Source organism: Lepidochelys kempii, chromosome 1 (assembly GCF_965140265.1).
Source record: "Lepidochelys kempii isolate rLepKem1 chromosome 1, rLepKem1.hap2, whole genome shotgun sequence".
NCBI classification, from domain to species: Eukaryota; Metazoa; Chordata; order Testudines; family Cheloniidae; genus Lepidochelys; species Lepidochelys kempii.
In genome coordinates this window covers 305788839-305808866 of record NC_133256.1, presented here as the reverse complement: position 1 = coordinate 305808866, position 20028 = coordinate 305788839, and the positions used below count along the sequence as shown (strand labels likewise).

General features: G+C 45.1%; 1 protein-coding gene across 19 annotated transcripts in view; it reads left to right on the top strand.

Moving 5' to 3' along the window:
* ANKRD26 (ankyrin repeat domain containing 26) overlaps window positions 1–20028 on the top strand; it is a 197220-nt gene that overhangs the window by 62929 nt on the left and 114263 nt on the right. For all 19 annotated transcript variants that reach the window (XR_012156802.1, XR_012156803.1, XR_012156804.1 and 16 more), the window contains 2 exons: window positions 5550–5807; window positions 19626–19705. Coding sequence is in view for 16 of the 19 variants with exons in the window: in XM_073328178.1 (XP_073184279.1) it covers window positions 5550–5807; window positions 19626–19705 (338 nt within the window). In the remaining 3 variants the exon portion in view is untranslated. The remainder of the gene's footprint in view (window positions 1–5549; window positions 5808–19625; window positions 19706–20028) is intronic.

Sequence of the window (20028 nt, the reverse complement as noted above, 5' to 3'; positions counted from 1 at the left end):
AAAGAGTTGGATATTTTATTATTTGTATTACAGTAGCACTACAGAGCACTAGTAATAGACCAGGATCCCATTATGTTACAAATGCAGAACAAACAGATAGGCAGTTAGTAGCATATTTTTGTTGGCTCTTACTGTTCATCTGCTCAGTGTTTTCCAGTAAGTTCCATGACACCTTATTCTCTTCAGTTTAACATTATCTCAAGAGTCAGACTTGAGAGAAACATTCACAGATATTTCTTTGTTTCAAAGCAGCTTTAAGCAGAGTTCATGTGCATGGAGATGGTCTCATGTCACTAGTGGCTAGATGTTTCCAGTGTCCAAGGGGCCTAGGAGCACCTATTTCATTACTCTGTAAATCTGTGGGGGAAGGGAAATGTACTGCATTTGCCAAGCCTGTAAAAGACAGAACAAAGAAGATACTGTGATGCATAAGGATTCACACAGGCCAGTAAAGAGTTCAGTAAGGAGTTGGATCTCTGGGTACCTTAAATGCTATGCTGTTGTGGCTCACAGCCCTGACACCAACAGCCAGTATACAAGCATACAACTAGTTTCCACCACCCAGTTATGCTTTTCTGGGGAACCTCAACAACCCTTCCATACCTGAGTTCTTCCCCAAAAATGTCTGTCTGTCTTGTTTGACTTCTCATTTCTGGTATTCTTGTGCAGCTTTCTCAGCCTCTCATTTTAGGGCTTTTTGCTTCTTTTCCGATATAGCCAGCTCTAAATTTGCAGTTGTTTGACAGTTGCTAATTTTAAACTTCCTTTATTCTATTTCCACACTTGAGATAATAAACAGAAAATAATTAAGCTGTAATCTTTCTTTGATTGTTTCCAGCCTTTTGACTTGTGAACCACTTAAAACTATTTTATTGTTGCTTGAAGTGTAATTCTCAAATAGCAACCTGTATGTGAATCCTGCTGCCTATGCCAATGTGACACTTAGGGGTTCACCCTGGCCAGTTATGGTGTTCAGTCAACATCTGCCATGGAACTCTGGGTGACTTAAATGCTATGCTGTTGTGGCTCACAGCTCTGACACCAACAGCTAGCATGCAAGTTGTACCCTGGCTTCCACTGCCCAATTTCTCTTTGCAGGGGGAACTCCACAACCCTTCCAGCCTTGAGTTCTGCCCCAAAATCATCTTTCTCTGCGGTGCACAGCCCCTCCTATTGTAGCATCCACAAAACCGTATCAAGTTCGCTGCTCCTTTAAAGTGACAGTACACAGCAGCTTATTAACTTAACTGGGATTGACAAACCTTCCACTTCAAATAAATCACTGAGTGGTTTATTGTAAAAGTAAAACAAGTTTATTAACAAAAAGACATAGGTTTAAGTGTTACCAAGTATAAAGAATAAGGTAGAAATGGTTACAAACAAAACTAAAAATATGTTTCTAACACTAAAAATCTACTTAAAATATTAACTAGAGTAGTTTGTCTCATCACTGACATTCTTCCAACATGGCTGGCCCATTCTTGAACCAGGACCCAACACACAGAGCTCAAAGTGTTTGGTTTCTTTGACTATTTGAGTGAAGGATAACTATGGGGTTCTCTTCCTTTCTTTTCATAGTCCACTAAACTTTTAAAATGTATTCTGTGAAACATGAGCCCAGATAAAGTTTCTTTCTCCTTCAGGGGTGTAAATTCTATGTTATCTTCTCCCCCACTTTTTTGCTTGATAGTTTTGTTTACCTTATATATATCGGGATCTTCATTGTCTCTGCCTGACGACCAGGCTGGTCAGACAAACAAATACATATTCCTTTGTCCTGGACAGACTGGGTTATGCATTGTTGGTCAAACATGTTTTAAGAACATAATTCTAGAATGTATTTATAACTCTTTGTACACACTATACATATACTACACAATGATTTGGGGGGCCAGGTGTTCCCAGTTGTATATTATTCCTTACATGTGGTACCTTTTAGAGACAAATTATGACAACAGTGTGTAAGGTTTAGTGAGTACGTCAGGCCTGACAAAAGTTGCTGACACAGAGTAGTGAACCACCAATGGGCATTTTTGTCACACCTCCCCCCTGACATTGATGCAGTACAATTAGCCATTCCTTAGGCATTGGTCCTAAATCCCCCTGAGCCCAGGTTACGGGTCACCTTTTCCCCTCCTTACTCATCCATATTTCCCCAGCAGTTGCTGCACACCCATCTGGGTCACTTTGGCCAAAGGATTCCAAGAGCATGAAACCAGATCTTACCACCTTGACTCTGCCATGCTCCCAGAGGAATCTTGGCCCACAGCTATTTACGTAGCTCTACTAGTGATTCATCACTCCCAGCAGAGTTTGGGTCACAACACCTTCCAGCTGTGCCTCAGTTTCCCTGCTTTCAGTGGAGTGCTGGCTCATAGCTATTAACCTATCTGTGCTAGGGTCCTACCACTTCTAGCAGAACTTGGGCCACAGCACCTTTTAGCTGTGCCACAGACACACATAACACTGACTCAATTTCCCCAGTGAGGGTTTATACCCCTAATCACTGAGTGTGGTCATGGCAGGTTTGTACCTTAGCCCTTGGGCTCAACCTTGTTATATCATCACAGAAAGTAGCACATCAGGAAAAAAACACTTCCCATGTTCACATGGTCGGAATAACATTTAGTGTCCATAGTGACTCAGGCTACAAGCGGAGTAACGAGGTCCACAATACACCTGTCTGTGTGCTAGCACCTGATCAGGCACATCATTATGTCCTTCCTCCAAGTTTCATTTGTGTGATTTACCCCCCTCTTCTGTTCAAGCCACCTATGTTTGTCCTGGTCAGTAAGCTTCTGTTGCTCCAGCTCTGTCTCCTCACTCTGACACACTTTGAGGTTTGTGGTGAGAAACTTATTTGAAGAAAAGACTAGTTTAAGTTGAAATTCAGTTGTAGAAGCATATTTTTACTTGTTATTTTTTGTAGCCGTTTCTAACCTTGTTCCTTATACTTGGTATCACTTAAACCAGGGATCGGCAACCTTTGGCACGCGACGTGTCAGGGAAATCTGCTGGCGGGCCGGGGCGGTTTGTTTACCTGCAGTGTCTGCAGGTTCGGCCGATTGCAGCTCCCACTGGCCGCGGTTTGCAGCGGATTTCCCTGACGGGCCGCATGCCAAAGGTTGCCAATCACTGACTTAAACCTATGTCTCTTTGTTAATAAGCTTGTTTTACATTAGCCATAAACCAGCTCAGTGCTTTGCTTGTTTGTCAACTCCAGTTAAGTTAATAAGTAGGGCTGTCGATTAATCGCAGTTAACTCACTTGATTAACTCAAAAAATTAGTCATGATTAATGCAAGTATTTGTAATAAAAATAACTATAAAGTGAGCACCATACACTTTGTATTGTGTGCTGTAATTGAAATCAATATATTTGAAATGTAGAAAACAGCCAAAAATATTTAAATAAATGGTATTCTACTACTGTTTAACAGCGCGATTAATTTTTTTAATCACTTGACAGCCCTATTAATAAGCTGCTGTGTACTGTCTCTTTAAAGGAGCAGCAAACTTGATAAGATTTGTGAATGCCACGGTAAGAGGGTCTGAGCACTATAGAGAAAGATGTTTTGGGGGCAGAACTCAGGGCTGAAAAGATTTTCGATGTCCCCTGTAAAGTGTAATTGGGCAGTAGAATCCAGGGTGTGACCTGCTTGCTTGTATGCTAGCTGTTGGTGTCAGGGCTGTGAGCCACAACAGCATAACATTTAAGGTACCCAGAGTTCCAAGGCAGGTGTTGACTGAACCCTTTACTGGCTTGGATGACCCCCAAATGATCACAGATATTACTTTTCCATATTGCTTCCCTAGATACTGATTTTCAAATCATATCTGTTTTTAGAATATGGGGCTTTCAGAGCATAGATAAATATTCCAGCATGGATTCACCAAGGGAAGGTCATGCCTGACTAATCTAATCGCCTTCTATGATGAGGTTACTGGTTCTGTGGATGAAGGGAAAGCAGTGGATGTATTGTTTCTTGACTTTAGCAAAGCTTTTGACACGGTCTCCCACAGTATTCTTGTCAGCAAGTTAAAGAAGTATGGGCTGGATGAATGCACTATAAGGTGGGTAGAAAGTTGGCTAGATTGTCGGGCTCAACGGGTAGTGATCAATGGCTCCATGTCTAGTTGGCAGCCGGTGTCAAGTGGAGTGCCCCAGGGGTCGGTCCTGGGGCTGGTTTTGTTCAATATCTTCATAAATGATCTGGAGGATGGTGTGGATTGCACTCTCAGCAAATTTGCGGATGATACTAAACTAGGAGGAGTGTTAGATACGATGGAGGGCAGGGTTAGGATACAGAGGGACCTAGACAAATTGGAGGATTGGGCCAAAAGAAATCTGATGAGGTTCAATAAGGATAAGTGCAGGGTCCTGCACTTAGGACGGAAGAACCCAATGCACCGCTACAGACTAGGGACCGAATGGCTAGGCAGCAGTTCTGCAGAAAAGGACCTAGGGGTGACAGTGGACGAGAAGCTGGATATGAGTCAACAGTGTGCCCTTGTTGCCAAGAAGGCCAATGGCATTTTGGGATGTATAAGTAGGGGCATAGCGAGCAGATCGAAGGACGTGATCGTCCACCTCTATTCGACATTGGTGAGGCCTCATCTGGAGTACTGTGTCCAGTTTTGGGCCCCACACTACAAGAAGGATGTGGATAAATTGGAGAGAGTCCAGCGAAGGGCAACAAAAATGATTAGGGGTCTGGAACACATGACTTATGAGGAAAGGAGGGAACTGGGATTGTTTAGTCTGCAGAAGAGAAGAATGAGGGGGGATTTGATAGCTGCTTTCAACTACCTGAGAGGTGGTTCCAGAGAGGATGGTTCTAGACTATTCTCAGTGGTAGAAGAGGACAGGACAAGGAGTAATGGTCTCAAGTTGCAGTGGGGGAGGTTTAGGTTGGATATTAGGAAAAACTTTTTCACTAGGAGGGTGGTGAAACACTGGAATGCGTTACCTAGGGAGGTGGTAGAATCTCCTTCCTTAGAAGTTTTTAAGGTCAGGCTTGACAAAGCCCTGGCTGGGATGATTTAATTGGGGATTGGTCCTGCTTTGAGCAGGGGGTTGGACTAGATGACCTCCTGAGGTCCCTTCCAACCCTGATATTCTATGATTCTATGATCCCTTTCCCATAGTGTTTTTACGCAAATAAAATAATCAGTTCCTTTTTCACTCTGGAGTCACTGCAAGAATCCCTCTGTAAAGAACCCTTATTTCTTAGGAAGGAAATCTCAGTTCAGAAAGGAAAAAAAAATGATCTCTCCCCTTAATCATAAGATAGCATCAAAAAGAATGTTTTGTGGCTTGCTAAGGTACACGCAAACTATTTTCTGTTAGAGTAATAGTCGCTGGATGTGCACAGATTGCCTTGAGATGTGTCTAAGTGGTTTTGATACTGTTGGGATAACTCTGACCTGTACATGTGCATCTGAGGGTAGAAAGATGCAGTCTGCTATATGGTGGATAACTGAGTATGCTACTAGAATTTAGCATTACTGTCTGCATTTTAATTCTTTTAAATCTGATATTCTTTTCAGATGTATCAGACTGGGATTCTACTAGCATTTCACTTAAAAATTTACCAGGTACTAAAAGCCCCAACGTTTTGACATTTGGGAATCCTTCATCTTTACTACCAATGTTAACAGCAAAGGATGATGCAGCAGCCACAGCTTCTGAAGTTATTCCTCCAAGATTAGAAGAAATGTCAAAACCTCAAACTGTGACTGCACCGGAAAATACCCATTTATATTCTCTCCAAAAACAACTCCTGCCAGTAATACTAAAAAGCAAAGGTATTTGTTTGTTTGATATAATCTGTTATAATTTTTTCTTAGTTACAATTACTGTGGAAGAACTTATTTGAAAACTAAAATTTGGGGAGTGGAAGACCTTTGTGATCCTTCTATCTTGTCCTTTCCACTCTCTCTGTACCTTAATTTGGCGTGAGGAAGTGTGCCTGCATCCCATTTTCAGACATCACAAAGTCCCATTTAAATTCAGTGGAACTTAAGACTTGTCTTCACTACAGCTGCTGGTCGATCTAAGATACGCAATTTGAGTTAAGTTAGTAGCATAACTCAAGTCGACATAACTCAAGTCTACTTACCGCGGGGTCCACACTACGCTGTGTCAACGGGAGCCACTCTCCCACCGACATTGCTTCTGCCTCTCGTTGAGGTGGAGTATAGTTATTGATGGGAGAGCGCTCTCCCATCAATTTAGCGCAGTGGTGGGCAACCTGTGGCCCATCAGGGTAATCAGATTGCGGGCTGTGAGACATTTTGCTGACATTGACCATCCACAGGCACAGCCCTCTGCAGCTCCCAGAGGCCAAGGTTCATCATTCCTGGCCAATGGGAGTTGCAAGAAGCAGCGGCCGGCACGTCCTTGCGGCCCGCCGCTTCCTGCAGCTCCCATTAGCCGGGAACGGTGAACCGCGGCCACTGGGAGCTGCGGGAGGCCATGCCTGTGGATGGTCAATGTCAGCAGAATATCTCGATAACCGCTGCATTTGTTGCAGCAGCACTGATTTAGCTCCATAGCGAAGACAAGACTCCTAAGAATCCTAACTCTCCTAGGTGCTTTTGAAAATGTTTCTCTTAATCACTATACTCTTTTTATATTGTTTTTCCCTTATATATGTCTCATTGTTGCACAGTTATTCCTGTAATTGTTTTGGTAAGCTGCTTCACATACTGATTGTCTTTGCATTGTTGATATGTTGTAAAAATTGTCTTTGACTCCGAGTTTCTCAGTTTATATTCGCCAAAAGAAAAGGAGTACTTGTGGCACCTTAGAGACTAACCAATTTATTTGAGCATAATCAAGGTGGGCCATTTCCAGCACAAATCCAGGTTTTCTCCCCACCCTCCCCAACAAACCCACTCTCCTGTTGGTAATAGCTTAGCTAAAGTGATCGCTCTCCTTACAATGTGTATGATAATCAAGGTGGGCCATTTCCAGCACAAATCCAGGGTTTAACAAGAATGTCTGAGGAACGGAGAGGTTGGGGGGGTAGGAAAAAATGGACACAAATCAGATGTCAAGAATTATAACATTCATAAACCAGTCGGAGAACACTTCAACCTCTCTGGTCACGCGATTACAGACATGAAAGTTGCGATATTACAACAGAAAAACTTCAAAACCAGACTCCCGCGAGAGACTGCTGAATTGGAATTTGCAAATTGGATACAATTAACTTAGACTTGAATAGAGACTGGGAGTGGCTAAGTCATTATGCAAGGTAACCTATTTCCCCTTGTTTTTTCCTACCCCTCCCCCCCGTTCCTCAGACGTTCTTGTTAAACCCTGGATTTGTGCTGGAAATGGCCCACCTTGATTATCACACACATTGTAAGGAGAGTGATCACTTTAGATAAGCTATTACCAGCAGGAGAGTGGGGTGGGGGGAAGAAAACCTTTTGTAGTGATAAACACCCATTTTTTCATGGTTTGTGTGTATAAAAACATCTTCTGTATTTTCCACAGTATGCATCCGATGAAGTGAGCTGTAGCTCACAAAAGCTTATGCTCAAATAAATTGGTTAGTCTCTAAGGTGCCACAAGTACTCCTTTTCTTTTCGCGAATACAGACTAACACGGCTGTTACTCTGAAATCAGTTTATATTTGAGTCACGTTATTCTAAAGTTTGACACCAACTCAAAAATATAGCTGCAAGTCATTTATAAACAAGAGGCTTTGGACATGAACCTTTCTTCTGGATGGTGATGATGAGGATAACATTCTGGGTTGGGAGTGGTGGAGGAGAAAACTCTGACACAAAGATGCATCAGACCTGATTCGCCTCAGGAAAGAAGCCCAGCTACTTGAAACAGTGCCTGGGAGATGAGCATGATGTAGTTGTGTATTAGGTCTACTTGGAGAATTGTGACGCTTCATGGAAAGCACATAATGACCCCTGCTTTGAGGTTGCTATTATTAAGCTGTAAACGAGCATGGAAAAAACTAAGACCTTTAAAGTCAGAATACTGTAAAAAAAATAACTTTACTGTTCCAACAACAGGATCTCATTTCTCACTGGTAAGCAGTTGGTTTTCCAGTAACTTCATTACACAAAATGTAGAAAGACAGAAAAATATTGAAAAGAAACATACAAGACAATGAATATCAAAAGATAGTAATAGTGTTCCTAGCTATCCTGTAACGGAAGATACCCAGTATTTAACTTTTTTACTATTTTAGGACTATACACTGTCACCTTTCCACTTAAAATTGATAATAATAGTCAAGTCCCTACTAGACTTTGCAGTATGTCTGGCACTTCACCCTTTTCAGGATAAAACCTCTGCCTGGGGTAGAGTTCTTTTTAAAAAAAAATTGGTTGATTTGTTTTTGTTGGGTTCTTTTCACTTACAAGGGGGAGTCAGAGTTGTGGTTGCCATTATGATGGAAAAGTCTTTTTGAAGAGCAGGGTTTGCAGTGTTTCCTAAAAACAGTAAGGCATTGGATTCACTAAGGGCTTGTCTACATGGGAAGTTAGGGACCAGCAAGGTAGGGTTTGGATTTACTGTACACTAGCTACTCTATACTAACTCTCCGTCTGCCCTCTTACTGTGTACTGAAAATACCTTTGTGCACTTGAGCTTAGTCCACTTTAAAGTGTTCTAAGCTAAACTGCCTAAGGGCACTCTTAGACCCAATCTGCATTATGAAGTAGAGCTGTGATTCCCAGCAAGTGTACACATACTTGCGCTAGCTAACACAAAGTGTAGTTGTGGTAGCATGGGCAGTGGCAGCACAGCTTAGCCATGCCGACCGTATACCCACTGGTTTCAGGTGAAAGATTGTTCTGTAGCTGGATTCCCTGAACTGAGAATGTCCTGCCCCCAATACTTACATGCTTAGTCCTGGGTTTTGTGATCTGCAATGTCCCACAGGAGTACAGCTGTCTGAGCAGTTGATGGATTGCAGTTTGGTCTTTCACGTAACTGGGGTTTGATCCATTAATCACTCTAAGGATTGGGACAAAAGCCACAAACTGTCGTTGGAGGCTGACTGAGAGGACTTGAACATGGGCCTGATGTTTTTACAGCAACCTAATAGAGAAGGTGCAACTTTATTTCCTGATGTGGAATAAATGGGGTTATTCTTTGAGGCACTTGAGAGAATCCTGTAAGGTTGATAAGATACCAGCCCAGAATACTTCTAAAGGATTTCTCCTTCAAGCAATTTCCTCACTATCCACTATCTCTCCAGTGGATGCTGAGATTTGGTATTGGTTCAGTCCTAGCAGCCCTTCAGGCTCAGCAAATGTGCTTCACCAGTTATCTTGCAAAGATTTATGCCATTCACAAAGCAAGGCTTCAGCCTATTGTTGCACCAAATTGGTTACTTCGGGGGGAATTATGTACCAAAAAATTAAATATTCTGCACACAATATTTGAAAAATCTGCATATTTTATTTGTCAAAATAAATCATGACAGTTTGAACTATTTTGGTAATTTATTTCAAAATATCTGTCAAGTATGTCTGTAACAACAAAAGAAACAAAAAAAAAGATTCTTGTAATTTTTTTTTGACAAATAGATTCCTTACTAGGCATATTAATACAGAACTTTGTGTAATTCATTTAAATTACCATACAGAACTGTATTTCCTGCACCTGTCAGAAGAGTGCAAAGGCTTGGGGGAGTCAGGGGTAACAGAGGAGCTGAGGGAGAGGGAAGGAGCCTAGGAGTAAACCTGGAGGGTGCTGGATGTAGATGTGGTGTGTAGGCACTGTCATCTGTGTAGGCACTGTCATTACTAAAACAACCATGTCTAAATACCTGTCTAATACTGTATTACTGCTGTGACTGGGCAGGTCTGCAGTCACATCATGAACATGGCCCTCATTGAGGCAGAATAGCTCTGATTGCCAACCTAAGATGTGTTGTACTAGCAGATATGTTCAAAGCAGTCACATGGTCATCTGTGAACACTTCTGCAAAGCACTGTTGATTAAGATCACTGGTTCTCAGCCAGGGGTGTGTGTACTTCTGGGGGTACTTAGAAGTCTTCCAGCGGGGACATCAACTCATCTAGATATTTGCTTAGTTTTACAACGGGCTACATCAAAATCACTAGCGAAGTCTGTACAAACTAAAATTTCGTACAGACAACAATGACTTGTTTATACTGCTCTATATACTATATACGGAAATGTAAGTACAATAGTTATATTCCAATTGGTTTATTTTATAACTGTATGATAAAAATGAGAACATAAGCAATTTTTCAGTAATAGTGTGCTGTGACACTTTTGTATTTTATGTCTGAGTTTTTAAGCAAGTAGTTTTTTTAAGTGAAGTGTAACTTCGGGGTGTGCAAGACAAATTAGACTCCTACAAGGGGTACAGTAGTCTGGAAAGGTTGAGGACCACTGGTTTAGATTCTGTTTAAGGAGAGGAATCACAGTACATCTTTCAGTCTTCAGAACCTGTTTTTGAAAAAGGTTCCAAAACATTCCTATAGAGATCTTTTTTTTTCCAGTTGTCTCTTACTTGAATTGGCCATTTTTTGAAATTCTTAGGAACATTGGAATTGCCATATGAGATGTGGCTAGTACCAGATGCTTGGGAGACTCCCAAAGTGGATAATTATTCTGTAAATAGAGTGGATTAATTTTAATCAAAGTAATTTTAAATATTTGATTTTAATCTTGTTTTGCATTTGTACTTTTTAGTTCTTCTTCCAGTGATTGCTCATGTGTATTCCACAATAGGTGTGCGTGCTCGCCACATGCAAGTTTTTCCCCTAGCAGTACCCGTAGTGGGGGGGAGCGCCCTCCGCGACCCCCGGAGTGGCACCTGCCTGGCGCAGTATAAGGGGAGCTGCGTGCTCCCCCCACCCTCAGTTCTTTCTTGCCACCAGTGAAGGTGTGTTGGAACTGCTCAGCTCCAGCTTTGCTGTAGCTCATCCCCAGAACTATTCGTTCATTCAGCATTAGTACCTATAGTTAGTTAGCTGTTTAGTTAGCCAGTGAGCCCGGGCCGGGGCATGCCCCGTGCCCCGGGGTTTAAGTTGTGCGGCTCTTGTAGGCGTTCTATGCCAAGAAGTGACCCATATGCAGACTGTTTGCACTGCTTGGGAGAAACCCATATTAGCGAAAGGTGCAAGATTTGCAAGTCGTTTAAGCCTTGGACCAAAAGAGAAAGGGACATTAGGCTCCGGGCCATCCTGATGGAGTCAGCGCTGACCCCAACCCCGGCACGCTGCTCCGAACCGGCACCGCGGTACGCGGTGACCCTCTGGTGCCATTGACCAGTCGGCACCGGTCCCCGTCCATGGGGCATGCCAAGCGGGCCGGGAAGACTCCCTCTTCACAGTGGCACTGAGGGAAGTCTGGGACAGAGGCTAGGCCCATATTGGGCAGGCCTCGATCCCCACCGGGCCCCAGGCCTCCGACTCACGTTGAGCAGAGTAGCCCAGCCCCTTCGGAACTGGCCTCTCTGGATGTCCGGATGCCACCTGAAGCCCTCCAGGCAGCCTGGGACATTATGTCCATGCTGGTGCCCGGAGCACCGCCGATGTTGGCCCTGCGCTCCAGAGACAAGCCGCCGCTGGGATCTCTGCAGTCACCTCCATTCCGGTACTGATCTCGGTTGAGGAAACATTCCTGACGCTGATCACTGCCCAGTGATCGCTCGGGGCAGAGTCCATGTGGATTGCCCTCGACGCCGACCAGACTGTCTGGCTGGGTTCCAGCCGGCTGGGACTCGTGCCACTACTCATCCTCAAGGAGCGAATATCGGCGGGACCGTGGCAGGTGTCGCAATCGGTCCTTGTCTCGGAGAGGGTACCACAGTCGATCACGGCACAGTCGTTGACACCATTCCCACTTGGAGTCCCGCTCCAAGTCTCTGCCAAGACATCGCAGGCCTGTGTGTCGATCGCTAGCGTTTCGCTGTCGCGGGTCTGCCCGTCAAGACCGTTCGCAGAGCAGTTGTTACCGCCCGTACCGGTCCTCCATGTCGAGATTGCGGTCCCGTGGCTGTCATAGATCCCAGCACCGCTGCTCCTCCCAGTCCAGAGACAGCAGCAGATCTTACACCAGCCCGGCCTCCATTTGTAGCTTTCCTTCGATGGGCCAGGCCGGCCAACCCGAACAGCCGGCCCCGCCGATGCCACAGCAGGTGCAGTGGCACCGAGCGTCGTGGCCAGCCCAATGGTACCAGTGGGCACTGTGGCCTCCAGCGCAGCTCTCAGTGGGAGCTCGCTTGGTGGCCGGAGCTTCGGAGGCACCGTCGGCCTCCCTCTCCAGACCCCCGAGAAAGGAGGCGGTGGGACATGCGTCCTCAGGACTGTGCCCGGAGTCCGACCACGTGGTGGATCCTCCGGTGCAGGCCTACACCCTGCACCGGCCTCTTCGCCCCACCCGGAGGAGGCGATTGCGGCCCCACCCCGCTCCGTCCTGCAGGAGGACTTCAGCGCACAACGAGAACTCTTAGAGAGGGTGGCAGCAAGCCTCCACCTTCAGGCAGAGGAGATGGAGGAGCCCTCAGACTCCCTGTTTAACATGTTGTCCCTATCAGCACCAGGTAGGGTGGCCTTGCCTCTCCATGAAGGAGTGGCTAAGATTTCAAATGCCCTGTGGCAAACACCAGCCTCGTTGGCCTCCATCTCTAAAAAGGCAGAACGCAAGTACTTTGTACCCATTAAGGGGCATGAGTACTTGTATACCCACCGGGCGCCCAACTCCCTGGTGGTCGAGTCGGTCAACCACAGGGAACAGCAGGGTCAGCCAGCCCCGACCCCAAAGAACAAAGACTCTTAGAGACTAGACCCTTTCAGAAGGAAAGTTTATTCATCTTCGAGCTTCCAGTTACAAGTGGCAAACCATCAGGCTCTCCTGGGCCGGTACGAATTGAATCTATGGGGCTCCCTGCCCAAGTTTGAGGACTCCCTCCAGGAGTGTGATAGGAAGGAGTTCAAGGCGCTAGCGGAGGAAGGGGCAAAGGCTGTTAGGGCGTCCCTGCAGGCAGCCTAGGATGCTGCGGACACGGCCACACGATCAATGGCCTTTGTGGTGTCCATGAGACAGGCGTCATGGCTCCTGCTCTCTGGGCTGTCCAGGGAGGCACAGTCTTCCATGCAGGATTTCCCGTTCGATGGGAAAGCTCTCTTTGCAAAGGAAACAGATACAAGGCTGAATGGCATGAAAGACTCCTGCACGACCCTCCAGACTCTGGGCTTCTGGGTCCCGACTCCGGCAAAACCTAAGTTCAAGCCACAGCAGACTCCTGCCCAGGCCGCCCTCCCAAAGTATGAGGCCGCCCATAAGATACAGCAGGACTATAAGAGACGCCCTCAGAGGCAGTCCCGGCCGGCCCCCCAGCCTGAATCCTCCAAGGGCAGGCAGGTGGGGAAAAGGCTTTTTTGACAGGATGCTCGGGCCCCCCCCCCCAGTCCTCATCAGGGATCCACCCCCAATAAAGCTTCCCTTCTCCAACCAGTTGGGTGCTTTCCTCCCAGAATGGTCGTGGCTAACCTTGGACCAATGGGTTCTCAACACCATCTCCTGGGGTTACACCCTCCAGTTTACTTCCTCCCTGCCCAACCACCCCCCGTCCCCTTTGGGGGACCCCTCGCACAAAGCTCTGCTCGAGCAGGAGGTGGGGCGACTCCCAGGTCTAGGAGCGATAGAGGCGGTGCCCGAGGAGTTCATGGGCAAGGGGTATTACTCCTGTTATTTCCTTATCCCGAAGGCCAAAGGGGGGCTCAGGCCCATCTTGGACCTCCGAGGTCTGAACTGGTACATGGGTGAAGCTCAAGTTCCTCATGGTCTCCCTGGCCTCCGTCATCCCCTTCCTGGATCCCGGGGACTGGTACGCTGCCCTTGAGCAAGAGGTTGCGTACTTCCACATCCACATATTCAAGGGGCACAGGCGCTTCCTCCATTTCGTGGTGGGACAGAATCATTACCAATTCATGGTCCTCCCGTTTGGTCTGTCCACTGCCCCCAGGGTGTTTACAAAATGCATGTCGGTGGCAGCGGCCGACCTCAGACGGTGGGGGGTCCAGATATTTTCGCTATCTGGATGATTGGCTTGTCAAGGGCACCTCCCGGTCGCAGGTGAGGGATCACGTGGCTCTCCTCCTGTCCACATGCACCGCTTTGGGCCTGTTGGTAAACAACACCAAATCCACGTTAGTCCCGGTCCAACGCATAAAGTTTATCGGGGCACTCCTGGACGCAGTGTCAGCCAGTGCCTCTCTCCCGCCAGACAGATTCGAGACCCTGAAAGGTCTCATTGACTCGGTCACAGGGTTCCCGGTGACAACAGCCAGGGTTTGCCTACAACTCTTGTGTCACATGTCGGCGTGCACATACGTGGTCCATTATGCCAGACTCAGGATGAGGCCCCTCCAGCTCTGGTTGGCCTCTAAGTTCTCCCAGGCCACGGTCAGGATGGTCAAGGTCCTCACAGTGCCAGACTCTGTGATCACCTCCCTACGGTGGTGGTCCGCCCCAAACAACATGCTCCAAGGGGTCCTGTTAAGGGACAGGGCCCCATCATTGGAGCTGGTGTCTGATGCGTCGGACCTGGGTTTGGGGGCCCATGTGGGGAACTTCCAGACCCAAGGCCTGTGGTTGGCTCAAAACCTGACCTTACATATAAACGTCAAGGAGCTCAGGGCAGTGCGACTGACTTGTATGGCCTTCCGCTCGCACCTCAAGGGCAAGGTAGTCAGGGTCCTCACGGACAACACGGCCTCAATGTTCTATATCAACAGGCAAGGCGGGGCCTGATCCTCTGCTGCGAAGCCCTCAGGCTGTGGGACTTCTGTATAGCCCACGACATCCACCTGAAGGCCTTCCACCTGCCGGGAGCCTGGAACAAGAGGGCACATTGCTTGCGCAGGGACTTTTCCTCTCAACTCGAGAGGTCCCTCCACGTGGAAGTGGCCCACTGGCTCTTCTGAAGGTGGGGAACTCCCCAGGTGGACCTGTTCGTGACTCGGCAGAACGAGCGATGGCCCCAGTTCTGCTCCGGGGGGGGGAGGGGGTGCCTGGGGAGTGGCACTATCTCCAATGCCTTTCTCCTGTCCTGATCAGGCTGGTTTCTCTACGCCTTTTCCCCATTCTCTCTAATCATCAGGGTCCTGGAGAAGATAAAAACAGACAAGGCCCGGGTCCTCCTGATTGCCCCGGCGTGGCCCAGGCAGCATTGGTACGGGACCCTCACAGGCCTGACGGTAGCTCCACCACTGGACCAACTCTCTCAGGACCAGGGCCGTCTCCTCCACCCCAACCTGGCGGCGCATCACCTCACGGCGTGGCTGCTCAGTGGTTAGGTGGAGAGGAAAGAACACGCTCAGAACAGGTTCAGTGCGTCCTCCTCAAAAGTAGACGGCCTTCCACTTGCCGCGCTTATTTGGCAAAGTGGTCCCAGTTTTCTAGGTGGACGGCGGACCAGGGTATCTCCCTAGCGACTGCCCTAATCCATCTTATCCTTGATTACCTCCTCCACCTCAGGGCCCAGGGCCTGGCGCCCTCGCCAGTCAAGGTGCACTTGGCAGCCATATCAGCCTTCCATCCGCCGGTGCAAGGGCACATGGTATTTTCCCATGCTTTGACTGGCCAGTTCCTTAAGGGTTTGGACTGCCTTTTTCTGTATTCTACACCCCTGGTCCCACAGTGGGACCTAAACCTGGTGTTGGCTCGTCTCACGGGGCCCCCGTTTGAACCACTGGCCATGTGCTCCTGGTCTTATCTCTCGTGAAAGGTGGCCTTCCTGGTTGCAATCACATCTGCCAGATGAGTCTCGGAGCTCAGGGCCCTGACCTCTGAGCCACCGTAGACAGTCTTTCATAAAAACCAGGTCCAGGTCCAGCTCCACCCACACCCCGCGTTCCTCCTGAAGGTGGTCTCTGCCTACCACATGGATCAGGATATTTTTCTACCGGTCCTCTGCTGCAAGCCTCACTCATCCAGTGAGGAGTGCCGTCTCCACACGCTCAATGTGTGGTGGGCTCTGGCTTTCTACCTTGAGCGGACCAAGCCATTCAGAAAGTCCTTGCAACTGTTTGTCGCCTCAGCTGAGCACGCGAGAGGTCAGCCGATTTCCACTCTGCAGCTTTCCAATCGGATCACTTCATGCATCCATTCCTGTTATGAGCTAGCAGGTGTCCCCCCGCCACCCATTGTGAGGACACACTTGACTCAGGCGCAGGCCTCGTCGGCTGCCTTCATGGCCCGCGTCCCCATCCAGGACATTTGTAGGGCCGCCACGTGGTCTTTGGTTCACACGTTCACCTCGCACTATGCTATCGTCCCCCAAACCAGGGATGACGCCGGGTTGGGCAGGGCTGTCCTCCGTCTTGGGAATTTGTGAACTCCTACCCACCTCCAACATATATAGCTTGGAATCACCTATTGTGGAATACACATGAGCAATCACTCGAAGAAGAAAAGACAGTTACCTTTTCTGTAACTGGTGTTCTTCGAGATGTGTTGCTCATGTCTATTCCACATCCCACCCTCCTTCCCCTCTGTCAGAGTTATCTGGCAAGAAGGAATTGAGGGTGGGGGGAGCGCGCAGCTCCCCTTATACCGCACCAGGCAGGCGCCACTCCAGGTGTCGTGGGGGGCACTCCCCACTATGGGTACTGTTAGGGGGAAAACTTCCGGCACCGGTGCACATGGCAAGCACACACACCTATTGTGGAATAGACATGAGCAACACATCTCGAAGAACACCAGTTACAGAAAAGGTAACTGTCTTTTCTTTTTCTAAAGAGCTATTGATTCTCATTAGTTGATAACCATTAAAACATGTTGATTTGCAACTAAATTATAGTCTTTTAGTTAAATTTGGTACCTCTTTTTGCTTACCAGACAGATACACTGTATCTATACACATTTAAGCAATTACATTGCTTAACATTTATTAGATGCTTAATTTTTCCTTTTTTTTTTTCCTTATGGTAGGAAATGGTGATGTTTCTTATTTACTAGATTAATATTTTTACTCACAATTTGTTTCAATCTCTATTTGGATGGGAATTAGAATTCAATTAAAAATGCACAAACAATATTTAAATAATTACCTTCAGTGTGCTGGATACATTTTATAAAAACTGAATCAAAACATTTTGGTTTAAAACATTATCAAACCAAGGAATATTGTCTGTACTTCGTGAATTGAACTGATTGTTTCTGGTCACCATATCCTTTAAGATTTTAGTACTAGTAGAGCTCATCCTCTCTCACCTAATTTTTATTCTTACATTGGAAGAAAACAAGCTTTCCTGGTTTTTCAACTCCCAAATGGTTACTTAACTTTAAATGAGCTAGTCATTGAAATGAACTGTTTGAATAATCTTAAATGAAGAAAATATTCTCTCTGTCCCTGCTGTCAGACACTAGTTTAGCACTTCAACAAACTCTTGTTCCATGTGCTTGACCAGTTCTATAGTTTAGCTTTCTTTAAAACTTCAGAGCAAAAATGTACTGTTTAATATTTTTTATTTAATTGAATTATTTTAATAGATTATAGTAAATTTAGGCCTTGACGTAGGTTGTCATAATTTCAAATTTATTTTTAAATAGGTTTATTTTTAAAAAGAAAAATATATTTAGCTTAAACAATTTTATTTAAATAAAAACTAATTTTTTAATTTTAAAAATATTTTTTAAAATCCACTTTGTCTATAACATGTCTATAGGGGCAACTTCTCATTTACTCCAGACATCTTAGTTGTGGTGAACATTTGTGAGAGTGGAATTTTAACTGGTATGGTAAATTCCTCTCCACTGCCCTCCCTCTACTCCTGTATTTTCATATGAATTTTTATTTTAAATAGCATTCATTTTATTAATACAGCTGTTCACACACACACATGTATGCACCATTAAAGGATCATTAAAGTTGCAAAGTTAGATAATGCCAGAACTAAGGTTGTCCTGGTAACACTAATTCAGACTCCTTGTGCATATGTATCATGATACTTTCTGGAATTATGTGATGACATCATATTTTTTCCACAGGATGCCAGCCTCATTTAGTGCACACAGTGGTCAGTGTTCACGTAATGAGCAGCTATTCAATATTTTGTTTTCTCTTCACTGTTCATTGTGTGGCCCTAGGCATTATTTATTGTGCACTATTCAAATCTTGTTCTGAACACAGAATTATTAGTTGCCTCATAGGCTTTTCTATGGCTCTCATCACTGTAATTATTTGTGAAGCACTCATATTAATTGATCTTCATGACACTCTTGTGAGGTGAGGTGGTAGTATTATCCCTATTTTATGGACAGGGAACTGAGGCACAGAGAAATTAAGGTCAAAAGTATACACTAACTTTTGGATGCACGATTTGAAATGCCTAAGACCTGATTTTCAGTTTATTTCCGTTGCAGCTGTGAGGGCACAGCACTTCTGCAAATCAGGCTATAGGGTCTCAAGTTGGGGTCCAGAATATGAGGAACATACAATTAATGGCCATCTGTAAAAAGTTTGATTTAAGTGACTTGACTAGCATCACAGAGGAAGTCTATAGCAGAGGCATGGAGAGAATTCACTTCTTCAGGACAGCACTCAGGTATCTTAGCCATGAGACTGTTCTCTTTCTGTAATCCTATGCCTCATTCATAGGTTTTGAAGGATTGGATTTTTGTCAATAAATTTCAATTTCACCATGTGTATGCAAAACAATGAAAAAATATTTCCATTGATGAGAATCAAATCAAAGAAAAATGCTGTTTGAAAACTTCTTAGAGTTTGATTTAAAGATATTTGCTTTGTATATTTTGACATATGATGTTGACAGTTTATTTTTTAATGATTATAAAGCTTTAACTTTTTGAATCTCAGTGTCTGTCATTAAATAATTGTTTGACTCTCTCCCACCTCCCATAATTTCTCCCAACTCTGGAAAATTTAAATGTATAAAAATTGGAAAAGATGCTTAAAACCCATAATTTTTTTGCAGCTGTGAAAATGTAAATCAATAATTGAAAAAAATGCTTAAAGATAAATGTTGATGTTATCCACTGAAATTATAAAAAATTGAATTCTGATAAGCCTATTCCCAGTTTCTGCAACAAATGAGGCAGGGGTCCTGTAAACAGCCTCCTTTAGTACTCAGCCTTGATTGACCCCCAAAGCAGGTCCATCCTGTGCACTGAATGAGGCAGGCATCCTGTGGAAAAATGTGATTATGTAATTAGACGGTGTCATAATACAGATATGCAACAGGATGAGTAAGGTGGCATGAGCAACATGACTGAGAAATTATATGTCTAATTTTCTATTTCCACGAGAGAGAGGAGTGATATGTGTTTGGCGTCTATTATTATAATGATCTATAATAGATTTCTTTCATACATATATAAAAAGGCAATTAATTAGAAGAAAGATTCAAAACTAAACCAGCTCTATCTTAAATCTACTTTTGTGTCAGTTTCTGCTTCAAAATTGCATAAGTTTATGAGAAACTTGAATTTTCCATTGATGTTTGAAAACTTCCTTGTTGTTTAATGTATATATATTAGCTGTAAGAATTGACCTTTTGCAAAGTAATATAGGCAGAAGTAAATGCTAAAGGCTAATGCCTTTAAGTTACAATTACAAGCATTTTTATTCAATATTAATATAGATGAACTATCCGAACCTTCCTTTAATATGCCATCACCAGATGAAGAACAAGAAGATGCAGGTGAAAACTGCAAGAAGCAGGTATGTAAAGCAAATTTGTTTTAATTTAGATAAGACTATCTTGAAAATTGTTTCACGCTAATGTTATACCAAATAAAATTGACCTTAGCCAGTTCACATGCCGAATTACTGGATGATAAATGTCACAAAGCCCTTGCTAAGTACTTTTAAAAAACTGTCAATAAGCTTTAGAGTCCATGAATCAAATCAGCACTGTAGACTAAAATCATTTTATAGGTGGGGCTCGTAGTGCCACCTTTTATTAAGGGTGCCCAGCACTTCCCAATAAAAGAGCCTGTTCTCAGTTGCTTATAACTTTGTCATACTTTAACCATTGGAGCTGA